This window comes from Caenorhabditis elegans, chromosome IV (assembly GCF_000002985.6).
Source record: "Caenorhabditis elegans chromosome IV".
In the NCBI taxonomy this organism is placed as follows: domain Eukaryota; kingdom Metazoa; phylum Nematoda; class Chromadorea; order Rhabditida; family Rhabditidae; genus Caenorhabditis; species Caenorhabditis elegans.
The window spans coordinates 8,725,224-8,752,696 of NC_003282.8; the positions used below are offsets into that span (position 1 = coordinate 8,725,224).

The following is a 27,473-nucleotide window of genomic DNA, read 5'->3' on the forward strand; positions in this document are numbered from 1 at the left end:
AAAACTATACTAGAAAACTATTTTAGTATTTAGCGAAACTTTCTTAATCTGAATCATAAATTACGATCTACAAGTTTGATCTTTGTTTCCCGCGTCCTGTTAAACATTTTCCATGAGAAAATAAAACACATACAGCACCGACATTTTTCAATTCCATGTTCTTTTTTCAAAACATTGTTTCTGGTCTCAGTGTGAATATAATCATACCTTTTGTTTCCGCTTGTTATCAGTTGAACGTTTATTACTTCATCATCATTTTTCATTAACACGCCCTGTTATGATCAATATACTCGTTTATTTAACGTTTTTACTTTCTGGTGGGAAAGGAAAAACGCGTTTAGAACTCTTTTCCGCACAACGCTCCGAAATAACGTCTTGGGCGTTGTTTAGCGCCGTAAATCAACATGTAGTTTAGATTCATCTGATTTAATACATTTTATTGGTTCTGTCGACTTATTTCTCTACGTATTTAAAATTCGAAATCCAAATTTTTTTCAGAAATGGATCTCACTGTTCCAGTTGAATATTCACGTGCCGGTAACACAACTCACAGCGGTAATGTGCATGCCATTCAAGACGATGAGAAATTCTCGTATGGTACGACTAAAAATAAAATATTTTCTTTTATCATTTTCAAAGTTTGCTATTTCAGGAACTGCTGGATTCCGATTCAAGTCCGAGAAGCTTCCATTCATCGTCTTCCGGTGTGCTTACGTTGCGAGTCTTCGTGCGCGGCAGCTCAACTCAGCTATCGGAGTGATGATTACAGCTTCACACAATCCATCATGTGACAATGGTGTGAAATTAGTGGATCCAAGTGGCGATATGCTCAATGAGCAGTGGGAGGTTAGTGAAAATAAATAAAAAACGCACAGAAACCTTTTTTCTACAGATATACGCGACTGAAGTTGTGAATGCTACTGATGCCGAGCTCCCAGCCGCAGTTCGAGCTCTTGAAAAACAAATTTCAGTCGGAAAGACCCAACTTTCCCGTGTCGTTTGTGGTATGGACACACGTTGCTCTGGTCCTTGTCTGATGAATGCAGCAAGAGCCGGTGCAGCGTTATTCAATGTACAATTCGATGATATCGGTGTTGTGTCGACTCCAATGCTTCATTATGCTGTCAAGGCATTCAACGAGCCAAAATTCGCAGAGCCAACTCACGATGGATATTATTCTGCAATCGCCGATTCGTTCAAGAAGCTGTATGAAATAACTGAGGAACCCAAAGACTCGAGGTACGGTTCAGAGAAAAACTTGCCATTAAAAAAGTATTCTTCAGATATCAACCAAAAGTCATTGTCGATTGCGCAAACGGAGTCGGTGCTCCACGGTTCAGAAATCTTCTTGAGCGAATCCCATCATCACTTCTGGAAGTTGAATTTCGTAATGAATCGGAAGAACTGAATCAGGGATGTGGTGCCGATTTCGTTAAGATTTCGCAAAAGTTACCAGCAAACTTCTCACCGACAGCAGCAGAACCAAAATGTGCTTCATTTGATGGAGATGCCGATCGCTTGATGTACTTCCGTGCAAAGGCTTCAGAAAATTCGGAATCAAACGATGCTGAGCTGTTCGACGGTGACAAAATTGCAGTTCTGATTGTCACATACATTCGGGAGCAACTGAAGGTGATTTATTTCAAAATAATAGTTATCAAATTATGAATAAACTGAGTGTGAAGTTTTCAATGATGCATCATTCTAGGATTACGAAAATTCCACTCCGATGGAACGTCTCCGCCTTGGTATTGTTCAAACAGCATATGCGAATGGAAGTTCAACACGCTACATTCGTGAAAAGTTGGGTATTGAGCCAATTATTGTACCTACTGGAGTCAAGCATCTGCATGAAGCTGCTTCTGAGTTCGACATTGGAATTTATTTCGAGGCCAACGGACACGGAACTGTTGTTTTCAGCGAGATTTTCGACCGCATCATCAGAAGGTATAGGAGACTAAACAGCTTCATAAATTTCTTTTTTTTCAAATATAGAAATGAATTGTTTCAGAACTCCAACTGAATCATTACCTCTCCGTCGTCTAGCACTTTTCTCCCGTGTCATCAATGAAACTGTTGGGGATGCTTTTGCAGATTTGCTTGCCGTGGAAGCTGTTCTCCGTCACTATGGATGGTCTATGGATGACTGGGCCGAAAAACTGTATCGAGATGTTCCGAATGTGCAGATCAAAGTTCCAGTTATTGATCGTTCCATTTTCAAAACGACGAACGCCGAGCAAACTCTTGTGAAACCTGTTGGAATTCAAAAAATGATTGATACGGATGTTGCAAAGTACAATAATTCGAGAGCTTTCATCAGGTAATCTTATCTGAAGTTTTTGTTTCATATTCAAATCGATTTCAGACCATCTGGCACCGAGAACATTGTTCGCGTATACGCTGAAGCGGATACTGTTGAAAATACATTGCAACTCGGAAAATCTCTCGAACAAGTCGTTCTCAACCTTTGCAACTCGAACTGAAGAAAATAAATTCCATATGTAGTCTCGAGTTTTCACAATGTATTTTTATTCATCCCTTCAGTTTAGTCATTTTCAGCATAATCTCCCAAAGTTTTTTTTAAATTTTTCCCTTTCATATTCCCATATTTATTTGTTAAAATTCATTTATGAGTTTCTACTGGTTTCCCCATTTCCCTATATCAACTTTCAACGGTTTTAAAGTAAATTCCTGGTTTCATTAAAACACATCATTGGCCCTTTCCCCTATGCTTTAAAATATATTGAAAAATTGTGATAACTAGATAACAGAGTGATGACGAATTGAAGATTCTCGTTTTGAGACTTCATCTTGAGTAAAAATGAATGTTTCGATATAAAATCATGGGTATTCTAGCTCGTTGTTCAATAAGAAGTCTACAATTTCTTTTGTACTTTCGTTATGAAATTTTCGTTTGTGGAAATTTCCATGGAAACATTTTCCTAATTTTAAGACCGCAAAACAAATTTTCAATCGATTTAAAAATGTCGTCGGATGGTGAGCAGGATGAAGAAAATCCGATCCTAGCACGGCATCGGCGTGAAAAGAAAGAGTTGAGAGGTAATTTTGACATTAAAAGAGAAAAATATTTCAAGTAGACTTGAAATGTACAACCAAACATTTTTTTTGATCTACCCGCCAATACTGAAAACTATGCGGATGTTTTTTAAATGTTCTTGATAGTTTTCAATCAACCAGTTCCGTAGTCTTTCACTTACTTCTTCGCATTTTTCTACAAATTCCCATTATTCATTATGTCGGGCACACCAAAACGAAACAGAACCTATTTGGCCCCGGATGATGAACATACTCCCACTAAAAAGAGGGAATCATCACCAAAATCACGCCAGTCGAAATCCACGTCACCACTCGATCGATTAAAACAACTTCCAGGAAAAATATTGGCAAAGAAGAAGGCGGCAAAATGCGGGAATAAGCAAATGCAAAAAGAGGCCGGTGCTGAGGTTGGTTTGATATAAAACTATTAAAAAAATGCCGAATATATGTCTTGTTTCAGTGCGAGAAAATGGAAAAAGAAATGGATGAACGTCACAAAAAGGAGCTCGAAGAAGCAAAGAAGCCAGAAGAATCGGAAGCCGTTCCTGCTGAAAATCCAGAAGCTTCTACATTATCACCACCTTCACCAAATCCAGAAGGATCGGATAATGATGGAGAAGGACCATCGTCGTCGGCATTCTACAAAACTGTGAAGATTTCAAACAAAGCTGCAAAAAAACAAGATAAAAAAAAGAAAACCGCTGACAAAATGAAGGCTGCCGAAGCAGCCGATAAGGAAGCGGGAAAAAATCAACTTTCGGATAGACAAATGGAGAAAGCAGCTGTTAAAGAGGTACGTTGAAATACACATTTTTAAAGCTTCGATTTCACAATCATTTCCAGATGCTCGCAGAAGATCACATGAAAATGATCGATATTCCAGCAGATGGTGATTGTATGTACAATGCAATTTCTCATCAACTTCAAGAAGAAGGAATCGAGATTTCTGTACGAAAACTTCGCAAGAGATGTGGTACTTATATGCGTGAGCACAGCGAAGATTTTCGGCCTTTCATTGAGGATATGGCAAATATGGATAGTGATTCTTCATGGGCAACATATCTCGGTGGAGTTGAAAATGTCGCTGAAATTGGTGGAGTATGGGGTGGAGAACTCGAGTTGAAGGCGTGTTCCATGATTTTTGAGAAGACTATTGTGGTGAGAATTTTGTTAATTTGAAAAAAATATAGAGAATCATGTTACTAGGTATAATAATTTCGCCACTATTTTCAGAAATTTATACGTTTTTATTGATTTTTGTAGATTTTCAGTACTTTGATTGAAAACAGACCCTTGCGCATACGATCAGACAAGAAATCATTGAAGTACTTATTTCAGGAAATTTCGAAACTACGATAATTCTGGAAACTTTTAGATACCGTTTTATAAGTGACCTTCCAGTGTTTTAAGGCGTTTACCCAATGACTAATCTGACATACGTGAAAACCATCACGTCCAGTTCTTATCACTTATGGTTCGGGTAGTCCCAATTTTTTGCATGATTTGTCCAAATTTTGTCATCAGAGTTCGCTATCAAAAATAGATTGCAAAAACTTTTTTATCAGACGTCACGTGACTTTCTGTTATTTTTATGCTCTTTGAGTCTTAATTAATTGGCGAAGTGTCAAATGGTAGTCTTTTTTAGGAAAAGAGCACAATTTTTGACATATCAGTTGTCTTGTTACTGAGAAAGTATTAAAAGAAACAAAATTCAGAGGTAATATTGAAAATAATTGATTTTTCAGGTCTACAAACAATACGGTGGCCGTCACACAATTGGCGAGGAATACTCGAGTCCAAAGGATCGAGCCCTCCGAGTTGTCTTCCTTCGACATGCTTACTCGCTTGGAGAACACTACAATTCTACGTGCCCGTATTGATTAGTTTGATTAAATTGTTTTGATAATCTCAATTGTTTTTTTTTATGTTCTTTCTAATTAATCACACCAATATTGATGAGATCTTTACATTTTAGGTGAATTTTTCTTGTTTTTTTCTCAGAAAATTTTCATCGAGAGCTCATATTTCAATTCTCCCGTTATTTTGTTGTTCTAATTCAAGGAATTTTTGAAGTTATACAAGAGTTTCAAATTTATGAATATTTAGAATTCTCCCCACATTTTGATGAAACTCCAATCAACACTAATTTTCAATATTTATTGTAATTTGATTACAACACTTTTTGATCCTCTTCTGAAAATATATTTCAAATCATAAACACTTTCACTGTAACCTTCCAAGACACGACCTACACTATCATTATCAGTTTAGAATTTAAGAGAACTGGCTTAATATTACACACTTCTCCGCACATTTTTACATCGTTAATTTTCACACGTAAAGTGAGAATTATGACTGAAACTGTTTGCGATTACCAGCACATTGATAAGAATTTTGGGAGGGTTTAGACAAGGTTTAAATAGTGATAAGAAGCATGATCACTTGTCATTTTAACGAGTTTTATGAAACTTTGATTTATTACTTTCGAAAATCAAACGTCGAAAGCTTCCAACATTTTAATTCGATTTTTCCAGAGAAGGAGCACAATGAGGGCTCTTTTAACAGTAATTTCTATATTTTGTTCTTTATTCTCTGTAACTGATGGATATTCGAAATACTCAAAACCTTTAGAGATAATGAAACCAGACTCGGTAAGATTTAGATAATAGATTGAGATATTGTAGTTCCTTAGTTCTCTGAAACGTGTACTTAAAGACGCATGGATTTATTCGAGTGGGTCTCGCCGCGAAATATAGGTTTACGGTAGCCTTTACTTTTTGTGATATTCAGAATTGAAGAAGCTGTAAACCTATGTAACATAAATTACTCACGAAATCACCGCCATAAATACAAAAAGTTTTGCGAGAAAATTTTCCTCGTGGCGAAACCCATAAATCCGTTTATCTTATGTACGCAATTCAGAAAATTCAAACTATGATATAAATCAAGACAATAAAACCTTTAACCGTGAACCAATGATTTTCAGAACGGTGTCTATGCATATGATATGAAAATTAGTAAGAAATTAACAATGGCCTACAAGAATGATAATCCGGCAAAGCACGCAACTCCAGTCGACTATGATTATAAAACTGTAAGTTTGGGAATTTAATTTCCAAAGATTTGGTCTGGAATGTTCACATGGAGTTTTTTTTAATCAGTTCTTGAACCATTTTTTACTCACTGCTGGAGGTGTTTTTTGAAGATAAACTGTACTATTTACCATTCAGTATATAAATACGAAACTATTATAAATTCTAGATTTCTTTTTGTTTTTACTATTTTAATATTCAGCAAACATGGTCAAAACGTGAGCCGAATCAACTGATGGATTGTTTCCAAAACTATTCATTTAACCATATTTCGGATCCAGGAGATGCAAATAGAATGGAAGATGTTTTGGTGGTTGATGGATTGCATAAACGAGTTATATCGATTAACGGAGATATGTGAGTACTACATATTCTAGTATTCTAGACACTGAAATACATAACTCTTTCAGGCCTGGAGCACCAGTTGTAGTTCCATACATGTCAGAAGTATGGATTCGTGTCTCTAATCAGATCCTTATGGATTCAATGACAATTCATGTTCATGGTATTGACAAACATGGAATGTGGTACATGGATGGAGTTGCTTTTGTTCAACAATGTCCAATTCAAAGTACAAATAAATTTGAGTATAGATTTATTGCTGATAACAAGGGAACTCATTGGTATCACGGACATATGCAAACTGATAGAGGAGATGGAATTGCTGGAGGTTAGTTCAAGTTAAGTATAGGATTAGAGTACAATAATTTGAGAGAATCAATGATCAGGTCTTTATTTTTTATCAATGTTTACTTTTGAAAGTAATTTTTTTAATAGTTTCGCACCCTATTGTCACATTTTGATTGTTCAGGATTCATTGTTGTTGATCAGAATGATACATCAGTTCCAACATTGGATGATCGGAAGCGAATTGTTCCAAGCCGTGAATACTTCTTTTTGTTGCAGGTAGCCACATGTTTTTCTCCAAACTCCCACAACCATGATTTTCAGGATTGGGCGACAAAAGTTGGAGAAGAAGCTTGGATGCAATTGGAAGATAAAACTATGAAATGGATGTATGGATATGATGACTTTACAAAATGTTGGGAGCCAACTAGAACTTCCGATGGAGGTCAGTGGCTTCAAACTGAAAAGTTCTGAAACTTAATAATTCTTTGGAAATTTAACCTGACTCGTGCATAACTATCCGGAGTTATTTGAAAATTCCAAAAAAAACTTACGATGAAGAAAAGCCAGTCAACGTTTTGGTATATTGCCAAGTTTTCTAAGACACTTTGTTTAATGCCTAAAAGTTGATTCGTTTTTTGTCAACTTCTAAAATTATGATAGGTGCAGACTGAGTTATTGCCACTTTTGTATAAAATATATAATTGAAATCTACACGGTTCAAATACAACCACAAGTTGTGAGATAATAGTCGGATATGTGCATTCTTCTCATGGAAGTTTTACATTTGTGTAATTATATATTTAGGAAATGTCGGAGGAGCTGTACCAATTTCTGCAATTCTTTTGAACGACAAGGGATGGTATGATCATGACATTATCAAATCTCAACCATTCAATCTTCCACTTGAAAGATTCCAAATTAAGCCAAGTAAGTCTATGAGTCTATTTAACTAACAAATAATTTGAAATGTCAGACGAGGATATTCTTTTCCGTATTGTAAACGGAGGAGTTGCTCAAGAGCTTATGCTATATGTTGAAGGGCATCCAATGACTGTAGTTGCAGCTGATGGTGATGAGGTTGTTCCGATGAAGGTAGGAACCCATTCATTTGAAGCATAATCTATTCTCTCATTTCAGGTTGATCGTCTCATCGTTTTCCCAGGAGAAAGATATGACATTTTGATTAAAGGATTGGCAACACCCACCAAAAAAAGCTACCGTATCCAAGTAGAGACAGTTCAAAAATATTTCTTTGATTGGAAAGAGATTCCAATTGTTTATGGATTTGGTTATATTGAATATGAAACTGATGGACTCCCCGAGGATAAGACTACACGTAAGTAGAGAAAAACAGTAATTTAAAAACAACAATTCCTTTCAGCCAACCTGATGCACCCAGAATGTACACAAAACAAGAAATGTACCGTTTTGAACTGTCCATTCCAAGAATGGATGGCTCAACCAAACTTCACATGTATCTCATATGATAAGTTGGAAAATCCAAATCCAGAAAAAATCGAGGCCGAGATTCTTCAAGCAACACAATTTAATGGAGGATTCGAGGTGGGATTTTGTTTATTATAGAAATAGGGTTGGAGTGGCAAAGCAGACGTCTGGTTTTCCAAAATCATTGGAAGAAAAGAATCATAAAAGTTTATTACACTTGAAAAATGTTAAACACCTGTTTTTGATAAGCAGGCGCATTTTCAGGAAGGTAAGTATATAATGAATGCAATGGGGGAAGGCAACCACGAGATGTCTCTTTCCTATCTGTTTCTTAATGCCTACATGCCTGCCTATCTGACTTTTCTAGGCCATCTTTTGTTTTAATAATCACGAGCCCACTTTTTGCAGGAGCATTTTATCAACATGCACCATGACTCTCAAATGGATCAATTCTTATTCCAATTCCCATGGGGTATTCCATATTATCATGATGGTGACATGGAAACTATTTCAACGGTGAGTTAGGGTCGACGGGAGAAAATATCCATTTTATATTATTTACAGTCGTGCAGTCAAACTGCTTGTGCCAACAACTCAATGTCAGATCTCGATACAACATGTCGTTGTTTCTATCATTTGGAGCATAAATTAAATAATATTGTGCAAATAACCCTTTATAATATGGGACTTGGTGGTGCAATGGGAACTGGTTATGCTCATCCATTCCATCTTCATGGACATCATTTTTATGTGATGAAAGTTGGATGGCCATCGTATAATGGATCTGGATTTATTGATCAAATGAATCAAGATATTGATTGTCCTGGACGAGATGTTAGTTGTAATGGAAAGAAATGGAGAAATAAAGATTGGTTAGGTGGAGCATTAGAAGCAATGAATACTAAGAATCCAACGAAAAGAGATACTATTACATTGCCAGTTGGAGGATATATCACTATTCGGTAGGTTTTTGTTGTGTATTGAGCGAAAGACAAGGAGAGAAGTAGTTTATTACAAGAAGTGTAAGAAGTAATGAATTATAAAGAGAGGTCGCTTACGCGATAAGTTCATGATGACCCAAAGGTCACGTCTGTATAAAGTTCAGGTTTACGTTCCGTCCACAACATCTCCCCTCTTATATGACAAAAAGCCAGAAATGCCTGGGCTAGGGGCATCACGACCAGAGGCGGTATATCGACCTCTGCGGCGAGTGGAGGCATGATCAGTGTTTGGGGCTGATCCTCGCACAACTTGTCCCCCTCCCCATCTCATCCTGATCGCCACTGTTGTGTATTGAGCGAAAGACAAGGAGAGAAGTAGTTTATTACAAGAAGTGTAAGAAGTAATGAATTATAAAGAGAGGTCGCTTACGCGATAAGTTCATGATGACCCAAAGGCCACGTCTGTATAAAGTTCAGGTTTACGTTCCGTCCACAACAGTTTTCGAATCGTTGTTTTTTTAAAACATTTTTTAATTCATGGAGCACGTGAGAACCCATTGTTAGGAACACAATCTTTTGAGAACTACAGTAACCAATTTTTTGAAACATTTTTATACCCATTTCCACTTTTTTCTCTCACTCACCCGGCAAACTATCTGTTTGTCTCGACATATTTTTGAGTGTGAAAAACAATGTAAAATCGAGGAAAAGTGTATACTGTAGTTCTTAAAGGCGCACCTAGTTTTGTGCAATCTCGAGTTGAACATTTTTCTTTCGTGATGAAACCATCCACCGTATTTTTTGCGAAACGATCTCAAAATTTTTACTATTAAAGTTTAAGGATAAGAATTAACACTCTCTTATATTTTTAATACTCATTCAAGAAACAAATTAATAATTTCAGATTCCGTGCTGTAAATCCAGGATGGTGGTTTGCTCATTGTCACTTGGAACTTCATTTAATGGGTGGAACTGGATATGCATATAAGGTAAAATACACTTAATATCAGTATCAGTGCAATTTCTAACTGTTCTATTTTAGGTTGGTGATCAAAATCAAATCTACATGCCACCTGACAATTTCCCGCATGATTGTGGTGTCTTCAAAGTTGATAAATTACCAGAATTAAGGCTTCCAACTCAAAAATCTTCGAATATCCCATACACTTTCATTGCTGTGTGCCTAGTTCTTATTATTGATAGAATATTTCACTGATAATTGATAATTTTGATGATTAGAATTTGAACTTTACTCAGCTTGATGTCATATTGATATTAATAAATGAACGTGTGCCTGAAAAAAGTGGAAAGTGAATGAGATTTATTGCACAAGTTGAACAACAAAATTAAAACTCAGATTTTTGGAATGTGTAAGTATATATTTAACATTTAATTAATTTCAAATTGGAATCACTCGATCAAATACATCTTGTAAAGTTTTTCGTGTTCTTCCACTTCGAATTTCGGGCGGAAATTAACTTTCACAATCTGTGAAAATCCCTCGGACAGTGTTGGTTCAACATATTTTCCTTTATGAATTCTTAATACCATTGACGAGATTTCAGCTGCATTATCATCTGTTAACACTCGGAATCGAATATTGTGCTGTGCGTGTTCCATACTACAATTCATCTCGAAACATCGAATGGGCACTCCGAGCTCTTTTGCCACGTCAATATATCGCTTTCGTGATTCTAGATCCGGTGATGTGTTATCAATAACTACAGATTTTCCATCAGCAAGATATGAACGAGTGGCTGCTACACACTTTTGCCATGTTCCGATCGTGTCACGATTCACAATATGAATCAAAAATTTTTGAGTTGAAAAATGCTCCAAAACTTACTTTATAATCATGTTGATGACCGAGCATTTTAGCAAAAGTCGACTTTCCTGAACCGGGAAATCCAACCATTAGAATAATTTCTTTTTCGGATGATTTAAGTTGAGCATCTGAAAATATAATTATATTTATGTTTTCTCATAATTTTATTTCACCATGAGGTTCAAGTTCAGTAATTTCCTCTGAAAATAGATTTTTTGGATCAAAGTTTGGTGGTCCCCAGGGCTCATCAACTTTCGATTTTCCGAAAAATTCTTCTGGAGTTTGAAATTTAACACCGACATTTGCAGCAAAGAAACGATCTGCGTATGAGTGATCTTTTTTAGGACGACTCTATAAAATTAGAATTAAATGAAAGTTGAATCTATTCACACGTACTGTAGTCTTGATTCTTCCAGCAGCATCTCCAACAAAAATGCTTTCTTTTTCATTAATTTCCACTTCATCATTTCTCAATTTCAGCTCATTCCACATACCAACACATGGTTTTCTATAGTGTCCCCCAGCAACTGAAACAAATGCTTGAACAGGTATTCCAAGTTTTCCAACAATTGCTTCAATTTTCTTCCTAAATTCATTTCGATCAACTTTTCCAGCGTGGATGCCTTTTTGATTTGTGAAAATGACAATTTTGAATCCGTCGGAATGCAATTTTTTGAAATCTGATGGAATTGAGTCATATAGAAGTTGCCAATCTTGACAATTTGTTGGAAACACTTTTCCAGACTTTGTTTTGATCAGAGTTCCGTCTGAAAATACGATTTTTTTAAACAAAAATATTTTTTTCATACACTAGAAAGTTTAGAACAACTCATAAATTTAACCTTTTTCAGGTTTTCATCTATTATTGTTGTGGAGATCGACAAAAAATAGTTGTAGGGGTTCGAATCTACAGTAATTTTAGGGATTTCCACAAAAATTTGGCAATTTACCAAAAAAAAAATTGATTAGTATTACATTTTTATTAATTTGTGCAAACTACTTAATTTGAAGAAAATCAAATGGAAATTACATCACAATTTTAGGTTCAAGGGATAAATGTACCGAGCCAGAGGCTCACTGCTTGAATAGTCTCAGTAAGGCCAAGTTTCTTGATACTAATTTCATATTTCGTGAAAATTATCAATTCTGCGCCAAAAATATGTGTTTTCTTTTGATAGAAGACGTGAGTTTTCCCACTCATCAACAACAAGAAAATCAAAAAATATATCCATACACCACTCAGTATTTCTAGTCGTCTGTGTTCTCTAATTGTAGGTCACAGCCTCCCTCCATTAGACAGGCATAGTATGTTTGTCTGTGTCTCTTCATCTTCATACACACTCTGAATGTTTGTCTGTTGTCTCTTGAAGTGTGGACACCCTCTATTAAAACGGCACTCCCTTCTTCTTGACGTTAGAATTCATTGATTTTTTTCTATTTATTTATTTTATCTTTTCTAAAGATGCAAATGTAAATATTACACAGATGCGAAATTTTGTGATTTTCAACGCAAAAATACGATACTCGGTCTTGACACTGCGGAATAAGTTTATATGAAAAAAAGTGCACCTTTAAAAAGTACAGTAACCTCTACGAGTCACTGTTCTGACTTATTCATCTTCGACTTTTTTCCTGAATTTTGCATAAAATTTTAGTATTTTTTGATTTGTCTCACAAAAAACAATTTTTTTTTGGGAAAAATGTGAAAATCGGAAAATCAAACCAATGAGGCAGGGAGATTACTGTACTTTTTAAAGGATATTCGGTCGTGCCAAGACCTAGTATCGCATTTTTGCGTAGGAAATCGCAAAATTTCGAATCTGAGTAATACTATTCTAACCGAAATGTAGAATTCTCAGCTTTAAACTTCAGAAATGACTGAAATCTCTCCTAAAATACTTGAAACTTCATCCGAGCCACCACCAAAAAAGAAGCGTGCCAATTTTACACTCGAATTCAAAAATGAAGTTATTCGATTTGCTGAACAAACAAATAATTGTCAAGCTCAGAAGAAATATGGAGTTGCAAGAGCTTGTATTCAACGATGGAGACATTTGAAGGTATTTCTGAACTACAGTAGTTCTATCAACAAATTTCTGGAATTTCAGCACGAATTAGCATTCGAATCAGAAGGAAAACAAGGAGCAAAGAGGCTCGGTGGAGCAGGAAGACCGCTAAAGAATGTGGAATTAGATGAGAAAGTTGAAGATTGGATTGCTTCGAAAAACGGGAAAATTTCGGGAAAAGATATCAAGGAATATGCGAAGAAAATTAATGGAAATGCAGACTTTAAGGTTTGAAACATTTAAACTCGAATTTCGAATAAAATATTTTCTAGGCAAGTAATGGTTGGCTTCAAAGATTTATGATTCGACACGGATTGATAAAAGCAAGAAGTTCAAGCCCAAAAACGCCATCAACTAGTGATGGCACAACAGACAAAACGCTTGAAGAATCACTTTTTGAACTAATTAACAGTGATGAATGGAAGAATATATCAGAAGGAAATGTTTCAGGATTCCTAGAAGATTTTAATGCAGAAAATGGAGAAACTAGTTTAAAAGTCGAGGGAAACAATAGTACAACCACAGAGAGTGAAGTAAAACAGAAACCAAATGAATCATCGAAATTGCCAGAAATAAACATTTTTCAACAATTGGAGATGCTTATTAAGGATTCTAATGGGAAGGAAGACAGTGTAGAAGAAACCGAAACATCTGTGAACCGTTCTCCGAAATCTTATTAATTTTTTGTTATCGTTCATATTTTTCTAAAACTATAGCATGTTATTTTCCATTGAAACAATTCATATCTGATATTCATAATCAAAATTTGGAATACTCATGGAAAGTTAAATCTCGCCAATAAAATAATGTGACCAATTCTTACCCATATCGAATGCGGCAATTTTCTCTTTTCCTTCACATTCTGAATGGGTGAAAATCATCAAATCGCCGTTGTCCTGGAAAAATCAGACTTTAGTTTTTTTTAATGAAGTTTATTTTTGAAACCTTTGATTCCCAGGATCCAGTCTTTTTCAGTGGTCGTCCAAATAAATCAGTATCTGTAAACCGGAGATGAACTTTTTCAGATAAATTGCAAAATCGAAACCTTTAGATTTTTTCGCTTCGTTTTTTGCTCCATCCATTGCTCTTTTCATAATTCTAAGTCTGAAAACTGCTGAAAAAAGCAACGTCTGCCAATTATTTGTGGAGCAATTAAAAAGAAAATCAATAATCGATATTTTCTGTGTTAAAAACTTTAATTTTATTGGAAAAATGTAGCAAAACCTCAAAAAGAATTTATTTTCAATTAAAACAAACGTAAAAAAAAAATCAACAAAACTTCTAATCTAGATTTAAACTTCGAGAACATCCACACTACTTCTTTCCTCTCAATTGTGCACGCTTTCCTTGACCGATTGGTGGCCGAACAACTTTTCCGCGAATAATTTTCAAATTATCTTGAACATCTCTGAAAACTACGTGATCATCAAAAAATAGTCCATGGAATCGTAGCATTTTGGTCAAATAATGAAACATCGGAAGATTTGGATAGTATTTCGGTGATAATTGTTCTTTGGTTTCATATGGTTCTGCAGACATTACTCGGACAACCTGTAAATGAAAATTTTCAGAAACTTTTCTTTATAAAAATCATCTAAAAACCTTTAAACTTTTAGTGTCAGTTGGCATGACAACCTCTCCCCATACTCGATTTGACAATCGATCCATTCGTTTTCCGAATGGTGTAGGTTGAGAGATTCCGCGGCCGGCGTGCACAATTCGTGATGCAGCCAGACGTGCCGCCATCTTAAAATATTTTTTTTATTGTTGATCCGTTAAAATCGGATGAAACTGTTAAATATAGATATAAATAGGCAAAGGACCCATTTCGGAAGGAGTATTCTCAATCGAAAACGTTTCAAAGTTTCAGTTATTTAGTACACGAATTAAAAAATGTGTGAAATGCAAAATTGAGATTGAGCAAAGTAATAGCATCGGAATCATAGATAAATTGAGGTCAATGTTATGAAATTATATGCGAAATTGTTGAATAAAGAAAATAGAGATTCAAGCAGATTTTTTTCCAAAAAATGAGCTGATTGATTTGGTTCCCTTCGAGGCGGCTTGAAGTTTCTTTGATTGTACTGATTCTTTTGGTTTCTTTGCGACAGGTTGCTTCTTATCTTCAAGCTCATCGTCATCCACAGCTTTTCGTTTCATACTCATATCGATGTTCTCGGAGACAGTAGCATCTTGAATATTCAAATGATCTTTAACAATCAATGCAAGATCAGAAGAAAGATATTCAGACAGGAATGTGAAAACATAACGATCGAATGCTTCCGCTGAAATTTATTTCATTTTGGTAAAATTAAGAAGCAAAACGAGAAACTTACGACATGACAACAAAGACTTGTGGGCATCACTTTCTAGAAGTTTTTTGAGAGAATCAAACTTCCTTCTCATCCAATCCAACATTTTTTGATCGTTCAAACGATATAGTTTGACATCGAGAACATCTGGAAATCTTTTATTTTTCCATCTCCACGAACTGATATTTCCAAACCTTTGACATCTGAAACAGCTTCCAATGCTTTCAGAATTCTTTCATTTTCAGCCAATTCTTTGATCCCGTCAACTTGATCATCTACCAATATTTCGCCAATTTCCACAAATTTTCCTGCGGTCTTTTGTAGATATGGGAGACAAATGAAGACGAGATTGTATGGAGTGAATATGTGAATTGTTCCGTTTTCGATTACACTCTCACCGTAGAAGAATGATCGATGACCGTCGTTGACAGCGAAAATCTGCATAAATTTTGTAAGTTTATTCTCATTTAAAAGTTTATTCAGGTTTTTTGTGAAAGCTTGACCAATATTTTTACCTCATCAAAGCACGTTTCGGAGATTCTGAACAGCGCTAGTCCTTCCTTCGGGTGCCGCAGTTTGATGATTCGGCTATTTGGCAAATTGCCCTCTGAAAACAAAAACATTCATTTTTGAAATTAAATAAAGGAAATCACCTTTGGAAATGACAACTTTTCTCGAATAACTCTCATCGGATTCTGGTAATTTTGCAGGTTTAGTTTCTTCTAAAATCTCTTCAACAGCCTCTTCCTCGACGTCTTCTTTTTTTGTTTTTCTAGTTTTTGGTGGCATTCTTGTTCTGAAACTGATTTATTACAATTTGTAATTGATCTAAACTTATGGAAAATAGTTCGAAATTCGTCAAAAAACGAGAACAATGAGATAGAAAATAAACAGGCATATGTTTTTCAGTCATTTTTAAATGTGAATATTTACACCGATGAGCCAAGGGAAAAAACGAGTTTAATTCAGGAAAATTCAAAAGGGAAAAAAGAAATAAATAAATTATTCTTTAACTAAATTGTTTCTAATTAGAATCACAGAATCTGCTAGACAAAAAATGAACTTGGGAAACATTCTGATGAAAGGGAAATCGAGAAATCATATTGATATTATTAAAAAACGTTTTAGTCAGAATGAATTGTGGGAACTGGGAACAGGCATTTCAAAAACTACAGAAAATAATTGCATCCATTTCTTCACATTTTTCCAGCTCTTGCCATCTGCTGCATCATATTTTGAAGGCCTCCCATACCACCCATCTGCTGCAACACACGTGGATCCATCATTTTTGCCATTTGTTGATTCAATTGAGCCATTTTCGCTGGATTCATATTTTTTGGGTTTATATCACCGTTTTTGCCCTGCAAAATGAATTCATTAGAAATAATTATTGAAATTACAAAATTTCAATTTGTCGAATAGGAACAAAACTTTACATTGAAGAGTCCTTTAATTGATCCAATCTTCTTAACAACATCAGAGAATTTCTTGTACTGAGCGAGAAGATCTCGAACTTCTTGTTGATGAGATCCCGATCCTCTGGCAACTCTGGCAACTCTATTTGGTTCTTTTGTAAAGAGCTCAGATGCTTTTGGATGATCCAATTCCTTATCACTCATAGAATCCATCACAGTCATCATTCTCTTCAGCCTGTTGACGGATTCTTGCTCGTTTCCCTTTGTCATAAATTCTGATCCAAAACCAGGAATCATACCCTGAAATAAATAAGTATTCAGGTATCGTTATAAAACATTGAAACGAACCATAATTTGACTGAAAGGTCCCATTTTCATAATGTTTTGGAATTGCTCATACATGTCGCGAAGAGTGAATTGTCCTGGAAATGTTCTTTTCAGTTTTTGAAATTTTTGAAATCAAATTTACCTTGTTTCAGTCTTCCCACCAATTCTTTATTATCCTGAATTCCAATATCATTGACCATATCAACAAGGCCAGCAATATCTCCCATTCCTAGAAGCTTTTGAACAAATGATTTTGGCTTGAAAATCTCAAAGTCATCAATATGTTCTCCTGTTCCGATGAAGATTACTGGGGATTTGGTGACAGCGACACTGAAAAAAGTATTTGAGCAATTTCAAAACGATAAAGGATCTCGAAGTAAAAACTCACGCAGAAAGAGCTCCTCCTCCTTTAGCATGAGAATCCAACTTTGTAATGATAACACTGGCAACATCAACAGTTTGAGAGAAAGCACGTGCTTGGGCTTCACAAGCTTGTCCAATAGAAGCATCCATCACAAAAACAACATTATCTGGTGTAACTGCGTTGGAAACTTGGAGCATTTCTTCGAAAAGTGAAGCTTCTTGCTTGTGACGACCTGATGTATCAACAATGATGATTTCGAACCCTTCTTGCTGCAAAACAAATATTATTAAACCATTTTTCTGTGATAAATTACCGTGAATTTTTCTACTCCTTCGGCGGCAATTTTTACGGGGTCAATTTCAGAGTATGATCCATAGAAGGGAATACGAGCTTTTGTGGCATTTTGCTTTAATTGATCAAAAGCTCCAGCACGGAATGTATCGGCACAGATCAGACATGTTTTCCATCCTTTTCTTTGGTAGTAATACGCCATCTGAACTTGAAAAGTGTTGAAAAGTTGTTGGAAGTTTACTAATTAAAAAATATAATGTTTGATGGTGTGTGAGCTTTCTATTGTAATTCATGGAACGAACCTTGGTACAAGTCGTAGTTTTACCGGAACCTTGAAGACCAACAAACATGAAAACGTTGCGACGTCCTTTTGTTGGTGTGAAAGGAGTTACACCAGGATCCACAAGCTTCAGCAGTTCATTGAATACTGTCTTCTGAATGTACCGACGTTTGTTTGCTCCTCCGACGATCTCTTCGAAATTAATCGCTTTTCTGAAAATATTTATTAAATTTAAATCTTAAATAGCGTAAAAATTTACTTCACGTTGTCCTTAAGTTGCTTTACAAGACGAATATGAACATCAGATTCAATAAGAGCTGTACAGACTTCTTTCAGCATCAAATCCAGCTCCCCCTCATTGATAACGGTGCTCTGACCGAGCTTTCCGATCGCATTTCGGATTTTCCGCCCCAAATCGGCCAAAACCATTTTGAACTGAAATTTGAAATGCTTTAATTTGTTTAAGCATAGAATTAAACGCGTTTTAAATCGAGAGCACCATAAAAACAGTTTGGAGAAAAATCGATAATTCTTGTAGGAGATTCAGTCCCTGTGGTTTTCTTCGGCTTCCTAATCATTTTTTGACGACATAGTGGTATTTCACAATAGGTTTTTTCAAGACACAACAGATTTTTCACAAAGAGTAGAGAAGAAATGGAAAACTGTAGATTTCTTCTCGAAGAGCCGAGAAAGGCAAGGTATTGGAAGTTTAAAAAGGTAATGTTTCTTTATTCTTTTTTCAAAACAATAATAAATGGAAAATATATATTTATAGATAACAATTTCAGACAGTTAAAATCACGTGAAAAATTCAAATTTCAACACAAAAATTGACGAGTGGAACCCCGTTGTTGCGCCTTGAAGAGTAACGCTTGCGCGTTTGACGATTTTATTGACGCGTTTCTGGTGCATGCGGGAAATTTTTTATTTTCAACTTTTTTCCTGTTTGTTTATCCTTTTTTAATTGAATTCTCATGATTTGAAAGCTTTGAAAAATATTATTTTGCTCAAAAACATGCGTTTTGTAAAACATTGATTAGATTCAAGGCAATTAATGGATTTTTGCACGTTCCAAAAAAAAGGAAATTCATTTTTTGAAAATTTTGATAATTTAATAATGAAAAATGTTCCATAGATTTATTCAATGCCATCCTTCTCTATAATCTCGAACTTCCGCATCCTTCAACTGTGGTAGAGGTATTTGCAATACCATATAGTCGTAATAATAAACTTTAGTGAACAAATCCAAGACATCAGCTCTTGAGTAAATGAATGATTTATAAAAACTGCTGATTTTCTCGTAGGAAGAAAGAGAATCAGCTAATAATCCGTCGTTGTCTATTCTGTCAGGCCGCTTAAATGTTAAAAAATAAAAACGTTTTAAGCTAATTTTGTATGTCTAGAAACTCTAACTCACAAGCATTTCTGCATACGCCGGATTAGTTGGTTTTGCAAAAAGCGAGTAATCTACAAAAGTGAATTTTTGATTCATCTCTTCCATTTCACAAAACCAATTTTGTGGTACGTATTTCATATGATCTTCATCCACTTTTTTAGTTTTTGAATGTATTTGTGTGAGTTGTGTCCAGATTTGAATAAGATAACATCTCAGATCCAACTTGCAATTGAAGCAAGAACGATCTTCTCTGAAATTTTATATGACCTTAAACTTTATACTTTTGTAGTTTCGTCGATATCTGATCGTTCAGTTGTATAGGTATGTACATCTCTAGGTTTATGTGCTACACGAAAATATAATTTGTTTTACCTAACACACGCATCCATAAAATGATCTACAAATCGTTCAATTGGATCCTGTCTTGGAAATAATAATTTCCAATTCGTAAAGTTTGCATTCAACTCATTTTCTCGTTTCAAATCGTCGATATCCGCAAAATATGTTAGTGAATCACTATCACACACTCTGAAAAGCACAATATTCATATTTCGTAGTTAATAATGAACCTCACGATTCATCATTAAATTTCTCTTGGAGCCCGCATAATACTTGCTGCCCAATTAAAGTATCAGTTTCACAGATTGCAGTTCTATCATTTCCGATAGCCTCAAATAAGATTTAATCTTAAGCGAGTGTTCTGATCAATTTAAATATTTGATACTCACCGCAAGTTTCTTCGAAACTTGTTCGAAAGCTGGAATTTTAGAATATCCTTCAAAACTTTTTTCCTCGCCCTCATCAAGCCATAATAAGTTTTGATCAGCAATATATTCGAATAAATTAGTCTCTGATAAATCTCGTATCACAATCTTTTTTTCTACTCTAAAGAATACAATTTTGATAAGAATGATAATAATTATAATTATAATAGTTCGTCGCTGAGTTGATGAAGACCACATAATTAGTTTAATGGCAAGCTATGCAACTTGTTGAATACTAATAGGACTTAGCAAATCTTATCTTGAACCTTTTTCATTCGAAAGAAAAATGAGATCGAATCTCGTTCAAACTGTGGAGTAGTCAGTTAAGAAACTTGTTTCTAGTTTGTGAGGAGACACTGGAGAACGTGAAAGTATTACCCATACGCAATATTTTTGCGGCGAAAAATACGGTACCCGGTCTCGACACGACAGTTTTTAAAACTTGTAAATAGGTATGTAAAAGAAAACTTTAATTTTAAACGTGTTGTTTCGGAATTTTCATCGTTTTGTCATAGTTATTCTACAAATAATTATTTATGAAAAAAAAACTAAAATATAACTATAATAACACCTGAATATTAACAAATCGATCGAAAAAAAACTATGAAAAAAATGGATGAAAATTCCGCAGCAACGAGAGTTTGAAATTTCAGTATTCTTTAAAGGCTTACCGATTTCAATAAATAGTGACACTGAAAATTGTAGTTTTAAAACTAGTTGGTTAGTATCATCAAATATTCAATCCTTCAAAAATTCCTCAATATTAACGTATTTTCTCTAATTGTCTTCATTATCTAAAAAAAAGTTGCAATATATTTTTCCAGGCAGAAATAGACTTTCACAAAACACATCGACACTTCGAATGAGCAAGAAGTTTATCGAACTGGGTGATCCTGTCACTCAAGACGTTAGTTATAGTTTTTATTACTTGAACATTATCATCTTTTTACAGGAGAAAGACTACGAAGACTATGTCGGAGTTGGTTTCGCGCATCAAGTCCCGACAATGAAAAGGCGGAAGTTGACAGAACATGGAAATACTACAGAATCAAAAGAAGATCCTGAAGAGCCAAAAAGCCGTGACGTATTTGTCTCCTCGCAGTCAAGTGATGAGAGTCAAGAAGATTCGGCTGAAAATCCGGAGATCGCTAAAGAAGTGTCAGAAAATTGTGAAAATCTGACAGAAACTCTCAAAATTTCTAATATTGAGAGTTTGGACAATGTTACTGAAAGATCTGAACACACTCTTGATAATCACAAAAGTACTGAACCAATGGAAGAAGATGTAAACAACAAGTCCAATATTGACGTTGCGATTAATTCTGACGAGGATGATGAACTTGTTCTGGAAGAGAATAATAAAGAAATGAGGGATGGAGAACAAGTACAACAGGTCAGGAAATTTTACAAGTGAATGAAATAAGTTAATCACCAAAATGAATAAGGACATTTCCCATCAGAAAGGTCTTCTGAATTTTAGGTGTAATGTTAATTTTTTGCTGTAGTTTTTCCCATTGTTTGAAATTTTTGCCAAAATTAGTTATTGCATACCCTTCATGTTTTTGAAGATTGTTTAGGAATGAGAAAACATTTTGGACGCTTTTATTATTAGGACACCAAACACTTTTTGTTGAAAAAACAGCTCGTTTAAAAAAAGCTTTTTCCAAAAAATCTGACGCAAGGCTTGTGAATTTTCGTTTTCCCCTGATTTTTAAAATTTCTCCTAAAGTTTTTTGCTAATATTTTTCGCTATCGCGTAATTTACTAGTGAATCAACAAAAAATTTTTTTTTTTTCATAGATTTTTTATAAGTTTTTGAAAACATAGATTTAAAACTTAAACTTAAATTTTGACAAGGCGAGAGGAAAAAATTAAAAATTGCTGAACATTCAGATGCCGGTTACCTTATTTTTGGTTCAAAAATCCCAATATTACGCGTCTGGGTTATAGTCATTTGCCTTTATTAAATTAATGGTGTTCCTTGGAAAAGTAAGTTCTGTTTTGTTTTCAGCTTATCACTTCATCAAACGGAAGGAAAGGTTGATTAAGGAAAGTAAACATATTTTATGTTGTTCTTGTCACTTCCTCCATTTCGCAATAATATAACTCGAGAAATATAGAATTTTGTTCGAAGTTTTCTTTTTCCTTCAACATTTTAAATATTGTTAGTATTACCCAGAAAAATAGAAAAAATCGAAGAAATTTGCAAAAAAGCAGACGTAGAGGCTACGTACTTCTTAAGCACGCCCCTTTTCTTTTAAATTTGTTCGGTCGTACCGAGATCCGGTACCTTATTTTACAACGTTTTCTGTTCCAAAAATAATAATGTACTGCAGTTGTCACAGGATTTATTCGCTGATGATCAAGAGCTAATTGAATATCCAGGAATTATGAAAGACACTACAACTCAACTGGATATAACAGATTCTGAAGTGGAGACTGCTCAAAAAATGGAAATGATTGAAGAAACTGAAGCAGATTCGACATTTGTAGGCGAGGATTCAAAAGTGAGACAAAATCATTCTGACAAGGATTCCTGCGAGCACTCAGTCAAGAGCGAGTCACGGCAACTCGGTCCAAAACCATTTCTAATTAGTAAACTCTCAAAAACCACAACTAAATAGCTTAAAACCTTTGTAAATTAGCTTATTTTTGCTAATTAGCAATGATTTTAAGCTAATTAGTTGTGGTTTTTGAGAGTTTACTAATTAGAAATGGTTTTGGACCGAGTTGCCGTGACTCGCTCTTGACTGAGCACAAGCAAACTTTTGTGGATGTTGAGAATCAGCGGCAAAGTGGCACTACTAGTGACGAAGTTGACGCAGATTCTCAGATTAATTTGGTAAGACAAAGAAAATATAAATTTTATTACCCAGATGCATATTTTCATGATTCTGATGCAAAAAATACGGTACCCGATCTGGATACTACAATTTTTGTAAAATGCGAAAAGGTTTGCACCTTTAAAAAGAACTGCAATTTCAAACACTTGTTGCTGTGGATTGTTTATCGGTTTTTAATATTTTTTGGTGAGAGTAAATGAGAAAAGCGAGTTCCCGCATTATCTGTGTGCGATTTGGAATACAGTACTTTTCAAAGACGCACACCATTTTGCATATAACAAACATTTGTCGTGTCGAAACCGGGTACCGTGATTTTGCATTAAAAGTTGCAAAATTTCACATAGTTTTTATAATTTAGGCTACGAAAACTGTGAGGACATCCAGTTCAAGTTTCCTGTCAACTGTTTCAACATGCGAAGCCCCTGCAAAAGGACGAGCAAGAATGTATCAAAAAGAGTTGGAAAAGCATGTGATTGCATTTACTGAGGGAAATCTCACACTACAACCAGATTTGAACAAAGTTGATCCCGACAGAAACTATCGATATTGTACAATTCCGAACTTTCCAGCTTCCCAAGGAAGTACGTTGTTCAATAAAACATACTAGGTATATAATTAATTATTTCAGAACTTCGAGAAGATAATCGATATGGCCCAAAAATCGTTTTGCCTCAAAGATGGCGAGAATTTGATTCGGTACATTTCTATTGAATTAATTATATACTACTTACTAGAAACACCATGGAGAAAGAATGCAAAAAATTGAATTTTAAAAACTAATTTTTTAATTTTGGCTAAATTTTCAGTTTGAATTTAATCCAAAATGAAAACTGCGACCAATCAATGACTTTTCAAAATCACTTTTCAACCAATCAAACGGAGTGTGCTGGGCTCGAAGACGCTGATTGGTTCGGAAATGGGCGTGGTTTCTCATTTTGGAGGGAATTCAAAAAAAGGCATTTGGTCACAGTTGAAAATCATGTTTTCAAAAGATGCATTTTTTATTCCTTCTCGATTTTTTTTGATTTTCTTTTGTGGTATTTCTGAATTTAAAGGTGGTGTAGTCGAATTTTTTTATTGCTTTATTAGACTCAAAATTTTCTGAAAACGCCAAATTTCATAATGAAACTTCTTGAAAACTCTTCAGCAAAAAGTTATGACGGCTCAAAAAATGGCCTAAAATTAGTTAAGATTGGAGATTTGACCGACTTGTCAATGTCGCAGCGGCTGGAAACAATTTTTTTTGAAATCACCGTCAAATTTTAAGTATACAACTTGATTATTTTGCGTTTTAAACTTTATTTAGGTATTTAAAAGTCGATGGACGGCGAGTTTTGGCTCAAAAAAATTAAAAATCTCGCCGTCCATCGATTTTTAAATACCTTAATCAAGAATAAAACAAAAGGTAGGCAACTTGTATATTCAAAATTTGACGGTGATTGCAACTTTTAACTAATTTCAGGCCATTTTTTGAGCCGTCATAACTTTTTTCTAAAAAGTTTTCAAGAAGTTTCATTATGAAATTCGGTGTTTTCAGACAATTTTGAGTCTAATAAGGAAATAAAAAAAATTCGAGTACACCACCTTTAAGAAAATTTTGGATTTCCGCTACGCTAATCCACCTTTAATCAAAAATATTTGAAGTTATTCAAAGTTAAAGAATTATATTTTCAGAGGGGCCGTAGAAGAGACTCATATTTCTATTTCAAACGTAAGCTCGATGGATATTTGAAATGCTACAAAACAACTGGATATTTTATGTTTGTTGTAAGTTTTTGAAATACAATTCGTTTGAAGATTTACTCTATTTTCAGGGACTTTTGCACAACATGTGGGAATTTGACCCAGACATCACATATAAACTGCCAGCACTGGAAATGTATTACAAAGAGATGTCGGAACTTGTTGGTAGAGAAGAGGTTTTGGAAAAATTTGCACGAGTTGCCCGCATCGCAAAAACTGCTGAAGATATTCTGCCAGAGGTATGATTTATGAGATATACAGCATTTCCTCTAATAGTATTGCATATAAACATTTCACTTTGAGGTTATATCTTGGTTTATTTTAAAAATATCAATAAATACAAAACAATAGAAAAATGATAAAAAAACATTTTGTCAGTTGATAATTTGGGTATAGTATTCATTCATAATTTGATTTTTTTAGCGAATTTATCGTCTTGTTGGTGACGTCGAATCAGCTACCTTGAGCCACAAGCAATGTGCTGCACTTGTTGCGAGAATGTTTTTTGCCCGACCGGACAGTCCTTTCAGTTTCTGCCGGTGAGTAATACAAGAATGCTCATATTTTTAGAATCAATATTTGCAAGGAACTTTAATCTTACGTACGTCTTAAGATGAGCATTTTCGCACATATCTTACGCGCACGAGTCTCGACACGCGAACATCGAGCTTCTGTAACTCGTATCAATTTACAAGCCGTTATTACATCAGTTTTTAATGAATTTTAAGAAAATCGTGCAAAAGTAGTGTCGAGAGCCATTCGCGTAAGATATGGTGAGATTTATCATTTTTAGACGTCTAGTGGATATCTAACAAAACTTTATACATTTTTATTTCAGAATTCTCTCGTCTGATAAATCTATTTGTGTGGAGAAACTTAAATTCCTGTTCACTTATTTCGACAAAATGTCAATGGATCCACCGGATGGTGCCGTCAGTTTTAGACTTACAAAAATGGATAAAGATACGTTCAACGAAGAGTGGAAAGATAAAAAATTACGTTCTCTTCCTGAAGTTGAATTCTTTGATGAAATGCTTATTGAAGACACAGCTCTCTGTACACAAGTTGATTTTGCGAACGAACATCTTGGTGGCGGAGTTTTAAATCATGGGTCTGTTCAGGTAGTTATTTAAAGGAATATAAGAATTTGAAGTTTTATTTTTTTTATGCAGGAGGAGATCCGTTTCTTGATGTGTCCAGAAATGATGGTTGGAATGTTGTTGTGCGAGAAAATGAAACAACTGGAAGCGATTTCAATTGTTGGAGCTTACGTTTTCAGTTCTTATACTGGTTATGGTAAGTCTAGACTTTCAAAAAAAACTGTTCCAATATGTCAATATATTTCAGGTCATACTCTAAAATGGGCAGAACTTCAACCAAATCATTCTCGTCAGAATACAAACGAATTTCGAGATCGTTTTGGACGTCTTCGGGTAGAAACTATTGCAATCGATGCAATTCTGTTCAAAGGATCAAAATTAGATTGTCAGACGGAGCAGTTAAACAAAGCAAATATCATTAGGGAAATGAAGAAAGCATCTATCGGATTCATGAGCCAGGGACCGAAATTCACAAATATTCCAATTGTTACTGGATGGTGGGGATGTGGAGCATTTAATGGGGACAAGCCACTGAAGTGTATGTTATTTCATTCGTTAAATATTGAAGATGGAGGAGAGTGAATGGGGATTTTGCTTCTTTTGCAAAATGGCCTCCCTATGTACCTGAAAAAAAAATGAAAAAATCGAGAAATATTGAAAACCAAACAACGAATTTTTCACAATTTTGCCTAAATTTTTGAATTTTCGCCAAAATCGGAATCAGCGATTCGCTCCACCCATTTTTCCGCCAATCATTTATAATGTGCGGAGCTCAAAAACACTGATTGGCTAGAAAGTGGGCGTAGCTTCTTATTTCGGAGGAAATTCAAATAGGGAAGTTAATCTAAATTAAAACAATCTCGTTAAAAAATGTTTCTTTTTTCAATCTTCCCTATTTGTTTAAATTTTTCTTTTTAAAGATCGTCTAAAAGCTACCAGTATCTGATTCAATTATCGGTTTTTTTCAGTCATAATCCAAGTAATTGCTGCCGGAGTCGCTGATCGTCCACTTCATTTCTGTTCATTTGGAGAACCCGAGCTTGCCGCAAAGTGCAAGAAAATTATAGAACGAATGAAACAGAAGGACGTAACACTTGGTAAGTCATGTTTTTCAATCTTCAGTTGATTTGAAAAAGTTGTATCGAGTTGGAAACAGCTTTTAATCTAAATTCTGCTAACTTACAGGCATGCTATTCAGTATGATAAACAACACCGGCTTGCCACATAAGCACTTTGAATTCTACGTCTTCGATAGAATTTCTACTTATCTCAGTAGTTCGGAAGATGTTGAGTCTTCGAAATCATCACCTTCAGTATCCCGAGCATAATTCGAATCGCCCACACGGCCATAAAGACCGGTTCCTTTCGATTAAATTCTGTTAAATATGCATGCTCCGTCTTTAAAAAATCAGTCCCCGTATTTTAAACGTTTTGATTTTAATGTTCATATTATTATCCGAAATTAGTATACTCGCCGTCATGAAAGCCCGAGATATCTAGTTCGCAAGTCAGAAATTTTTCGGAGCATCGTCGTGATATATGAATAAATACATTCCTGTTTTTCACAAGTGTAGTGTGAAA

General features: G+C 34.9%; 10 protein-coding genes and 1 non-coding gene across 23 annotated transcripts; 5 read left to right on the forward strand and 6 right to left on the reverse strand.

Annotated features, from left to right (window-relative positions):
• Nucleotides 1-498: 498 nt before the first annotated feature.
• On the forward strand, nucleotides 499-2,837 carry pgm-3 (Phosphoacetylglucosamine mutase). Its single transcript, NM_069099.8, has 7 exons — nucleotides 499-597; nucleotides 653-846; nucleotides 893-1,239; nucleotides 1,284-1,632; nucleotides 1,709-1,947; nucleotides 2,012-2,320; nucleotides 2,366-2,837. Exons 1-7 carry the CDS (start codon nucleotides 501-503, stop codon nucleotides 2,481-2,483), a joined length of 1,653 nt encoding a protein of 550 aa, NP_501500.1. The 5' UTR covers nucleotides 499-500; the 3' UTR covers nucleotides 2,484-2,837.
• A 116-nt stretch (nucleotides 2,838-2,953) lies between these two features.
• On the forward strand, nucleotides 2,954-5,287 carry otub-3 (OTU domain-containing protein; the record flags this gene model as incomplete). 3 transcript variants are annotated; one of them, NM_001268389.4, is made up of 5 exons in its annotated part: nucleotides 2,954-3,060; nucleotides 3,394-3,464; nucleotides 3,518-3,850; nucleotides 3,901-4,215; nucleotides 4,803-5,287. In NM_001268389.4, the coding sequence occupies 5 exons, from the start codon at nucleotides 2,985-2,987 to the stop codon at nucleotides 4,935-4,937; spliced, it is 930 nt and encodes a 309-aa protein (NP_001255318.1). The 3 variants fall into 3 exon arrangements, with proteins under 3 accessions (NP_001255318.1, NP_001255319.1, NP_001255320.1); NM_001268390.4 differs by lacking the exon at nucleotides 2,954-3,060 and having other exon boundaries at nucleotides 3,189-3,464; nucleotides 4,803-5,285; NM_001268391.3 differs by lacking the exon at nucleotides 2,954-3,060 and having other exon boundaries at nucleotides 3,441-3,464; nucleotides 4,803-4,937.
• On the reverse strand, nucleotides 3,014-3,034 carry 21ur-14823. The gene has a single exon (NR_056324.1).
• Nucleotides 5,288-5,591: 304 nt separating the features above from the next.
• On the forward strand, nucleotides 5,592-10,466 carry F21D5.3 (the record flags this gene model as incomplete). Of its 3 annotated transcripts, NM_001268392.4 has the most annotated exons (14): nucleotides 5,592-5,708; nucleotides 6,044-6,151; nucleotides 6,352-6,506; nucleotides 6,560-6,819; nucleotides 6,961-7,055; nucleotides 7,101-7,221; nucleotides 7,584-7,706; nucleotides 7,753-7,871; nucleotides 7,917-8,115; nucleotides 8,161-8,342; nucleotides 8,634-8,741; nucleotides 8,790-9,187; nucleotides 10,071-10,155; nucleotides 10,209-10,466. In NM_001268392.4, 14 exons carry the CDS (start codon nucleotides 5,604-5,606, stop codon nucleotides 10,380-10,382), a joined length of 2,232 nt encoding a protein of 743 aa, NP_001255321.1. The 3 variants fall into 3 exon arrangements, with proteins under 3 accessions (NP_001255321.1, NP_001255322.1, NP_001255323.1); NM_001268393.3 differs by lacking the exons at nucleotides 5,592-5,708; nucleotides 6,044-6,151; nucleotides 6,352-6,506; ... (5 more) ...; nucleotides 7,917-8,115; nucleotides 8,161-8,342 and having other exon boundaries at nucleotides 8,649-8,741; nucleotides 10,209-10,382; NM_001268394.3 differs by lacking the exons at nucleotides 5,592-5,708; nucleotides 6,044-6,151; nucleotides 6,352-6,506; ... (7 more) ...; nucleotides 8,634-8,741; nucleotides 8,790-9,187 and having other exon boundaries at nucleotides 10,129-10,155; nucleotides 10,209-10,382.
• A 5-nt stretch (nucleotides 10,467-10,471) lies between these two features.
• On the reverse strand, nucleotides 10,472-14,171 carry F21D5.5 (uncharacterized protein). The gene is made up of 7 exons (NM_069102.6): nucleotides 14,103-14,171; nucleotides 14,003-14,055; nucleotides 13,881-13,953; nucleotides 11,388-11,758; nucleotides 11,165-11,342; nucleotides 11,013-11,119; nucleotides 10,472-10,969 (listed from the first exon to the last, which is right to left on the reverse strand). The coding sequence occupies exons 1-7, from the start codon at nucleotides 14,149-14,151 to the stop codon at nucleotides 10,577-10,579; spliced, it is 1,224 nt and encodes a 407-aa protein (NP_501503.1). The 5' UTR covers nucleotides 14,152-14,171; the 3' UTR covers nucleotides 10,472-10,576.
• Nucleotides 12,864-13,878, forward strand: F21D5.4 (HTH CENPB-type domain-containing protein). Its single transcript, NM_069103.4, has 3 exons — nucleotides 12,864-13,051; nucleotides 13,100-13,285; nucleotides 13,330-13,878. The coding sequence occupies exons 1-3, from the start codon at nucleotides 12,866-12,868 to the stop codon at nucleotides 13,735-13,737; spliced, it is 780 nt and encodes a 259-aa protein (NP_501504.1). The 5' UTR covers nucleotides 12,864-12,865; the 3' UTR covers nucleotides 13,738-13,878.
• A 75-nt stretch (nucleotides 14,172-14,246) lies between the features above and the next one.
• Nucleotides 14,247-14,803, reverse strand: mrps-33 (Small ribosomal subunit protein mS33; the record flags this gene model as incomplete). The annotated part of the gene is made up of 2 exons (NM_069104.3): nucleotides 14,247-14,608; nucleotides 14,660-14,803. 2 exons carry the CDS (start codon nucleotides 14,801-14,803, stop codon nucleotides 14,372-14,374), a joined length of 381 nt encoding a protein of 126 aa, NP_501505.1. The 3' UTR covers nucleotides 14,247-14,371.
• Nucleotides 14,804-14,916: 113 nt separating this feature from the next.
• Nucleotides 14,917-16,165, reverse strand: F21D5.6 (Ribonuclease H2 subunit B wHTH domain-containing protein). Its single transcript, NM_001392356.1, has 5 exons — nucleotides 16,023-16,165; nucleotides 15,885-15,976; nucleotides 15,564-15,807; nucleotides 15,394-15,516; nucleotides 14,917-15,342 (listed from the first exon to the last, which is right to left on the reverse strand). Exons 1-5 carry the CDS (start codon nucleotides 16,156-16,158, stop codon nucleotides 15,065-15,067), a joined length of 873 nt encoding a protein of 290 aa, NP_001379087.1. The 5' UTR covers nucleotides 16,159-16,165; the 3' UTR covers nucleotides 14,917-15,064.
• A 106-nt stretch (nucleotides 16,166-16,271) lies between these two features.
• Nucleotides 16,272-18,481, reverse strand: F21D5.7 (Signal recognition particle 54 kDa protein). The gene is made up of 8 exons (NM_069106.7): nucleotides 18,306-18,481; nucleotides 18,069-18,258; nucleotides 17,789-17,968; nucleotides 17,500-17,744; nucleotides 17,254-17,441; nucleotides 17,133-17,206; nucleotides 16,806-17,084; nucleotides 16,272-16,730 (listed from the first exon to the last, which is right to left on the reverse strand). Exons 1-8 carry the CDS (start codon nucleotides 18,473-18,475, stop codon nucleotides 16,566-16,568), a joined length of 1,491 nt encoding a protein of 496 aa, NP_501507.1. The 5' UTR covers nucleotides 18,476-18,481; the 3' UTR covers nucleotides 16,272-16,565.
• A 706-nt stretch (nucleotides 18,482-19,187) lies between these two features.
• F20C5.7 (uncharacterized protein) lies at nucleotides 19,188-20,468 on the reverse strand (the record flags this gene model as incomplete). Its single annotated transcript, NM_001027969.2, has 5 exons — nucleotides 20,171-20,468; nucleotides 20,017-20,111; nucleotides 19,815-19,970; nucleotides 19,464-19,692; nucleotides 19,188-19,400 (listed from the first exon to the last, which is right to left on the reverse strand). Exons 1-5 carry the CDS (start codon nucleotides 20,402-20,404, stop codon nucleotides 19,188-19,190), a joined length of 927 nt encoding a protein of 308 aa, NP_001023140.1. The 5' UTR covers nucleotides 20,405-20,468.
• Nucleotides 20,469-21,028: 560 nt separating this feature from the next.
• parg-1 lies at nucleotides 21,029-27,453 on the forward strand (the record flags this gene model as incomplete). Of its 9 annotated transcripts, none has more annotated exons than NM_001307133.3 (14): nucleotides 21,029-21,113; nucleotides 21,159-21,599; nucleotides 22,543-22,713; nucleotides 22,989-23,048; nucleotides 23,408-23,630; nucleotides 23,678-23,745; nucleotides 24,724-24,816; nucleotides 24,864-25,031; nucleotides 25,216-25,331; nucleotides 25,631-25,913; nucleotides 25,965-26,088; nucleotides 26,140-26,430; nucleotides 26,861-26,989; nucleotides 27,078-27,453. In NM_001307133.3, 14 exons carry the CDS (start codon nucleotides 21,069-21,071, stop codon nucleotides 27,218-27,220), a joined length of 2,355 nt encoding a protein of 784 aa, NP_001294062.1. The 9 variants fall into 9 exon arrangements, with proteins under 9 accessions (NP_001294062.1, NP_001263754.1, NP_001294061.1 ...); NM_001276825.3 differs by having other exon boundaries at nucleotides 22,995-23,048; NM_001307132.3 differs by having other exon boundaries at nucleotides 22,552-22,713; nucleotides 22,995-23,048.
• Nucleotides 27,454-27,473: the final 20 nt, after the last annotated feature.

Excerpts from the sequence above, each read along its gene's own strand:
- F21D5.5 (NM_069102.6), bottom strand. The coding sequence starts at position 14,151 with ATGAAAAGAGCAATGGATGGAGCAAAAAACGAAGCGAAAAAATCTAAA. Across the intron at positions 11,120-11,164 it reads TACTGAACTTGAACCTCATG|ATGCTCAACTTAAATCATCC; the intron begins GTGAAATAAAAT and ends TTATATTTTCAG. Across the intron at positions 10,970-11,012 it reads GTCATCAACATGATTATAAA|ATTGTGAATCGTGACACGAT; the intron begins GTAAGTTTTGGA and ends TTTTTGATTCAT.
- F21D5.4 (NM_069103.4), top strand. The coding sequence starts at position 12,866 with ATGACTGAAATCTCTCCTAAAATACTTGAAACTTCATCCGAGCCACCA. Across the intron at positions 13,052-13,099 it reads AACGATGGAGACATTTGAAG|CACGAATTAGCATTCGAATC; the intron begins GTATTTCTGAAC and ends CTGGAATTTCAG. Across the intron at positions 13,286-13,329 it reads ATGGAAATGCAGACTTTAAG|GCAAGTAATGGTTGGCTTCA; the intron begins GTTTGAAACATT and ends AATATTTTCTAG.
- pgm-3 (NM_069099.8), top strand. The coding sequence starts at position 501 with ATGGATCTCACTGTTCCAGTTGAATATTCACGTGCCGGTAACACAACT. Across the intron at positions 598-652 it reads CGATGAGAAATTCTCGTATG|GAACTGCTGGATTCCGATTC; the intron begins GTACGACTAAAA and ends TTGCTATTTCAG. Across the intron at positions 1,633-1,708 it reads ACATTCGGGAGCAACTGAAG|GATTACGAAAATTCCACTCC; the intron begins GTGATTTATTTC and ends GCATCATTCTAG.
- F21D5.6 (NM_001392356.1), bottom strand. The coding sequence starts at position 16,158 with ATGCCACCAAAAACTAGAAAAACAAAAAAAGAAGACGTCGAGGAAGAG. Across the intron at positions 15,808-15,884 it reads CCGAAACGTGCTTTGATGAG|ATTTTCGCTGTCAACGACGG; the intron begins GTAAAAATATTG and ends AAATTTATGCAG. Across the intron at positions 15,343-15,393 it reads CAAGTCTTTGTTGTCATGTC|CGGAAGCATTCGATCGTTAT; the intron begins GTAAGTTTCTCG and ends AATAAATTTCAG.
- F21D5.7 (NM_069106.7), bottom strand. The coding sequence starts at position 18,475 with ATGGTTTTGGCCGATTTGGGGCGGAAAATCCGAAATGCGATCGGAAAG. Across the intron at positions 17,442-17,499 it reads GGAGGAGGAGCTCTTTCTGC|TGTCGCTGTCACCAAATCCC; the intron begins GTGAGTTTTTAC and ends TACTTTTTTCAG. Across the intron at positions 16,731-16,805 it reads CAATTAAAGGACTCTTCAAT|GGCAAAAACGGTGATATAAA; the intron begins GTAAAGTTTTGT and ends TTCATTTTGCAG.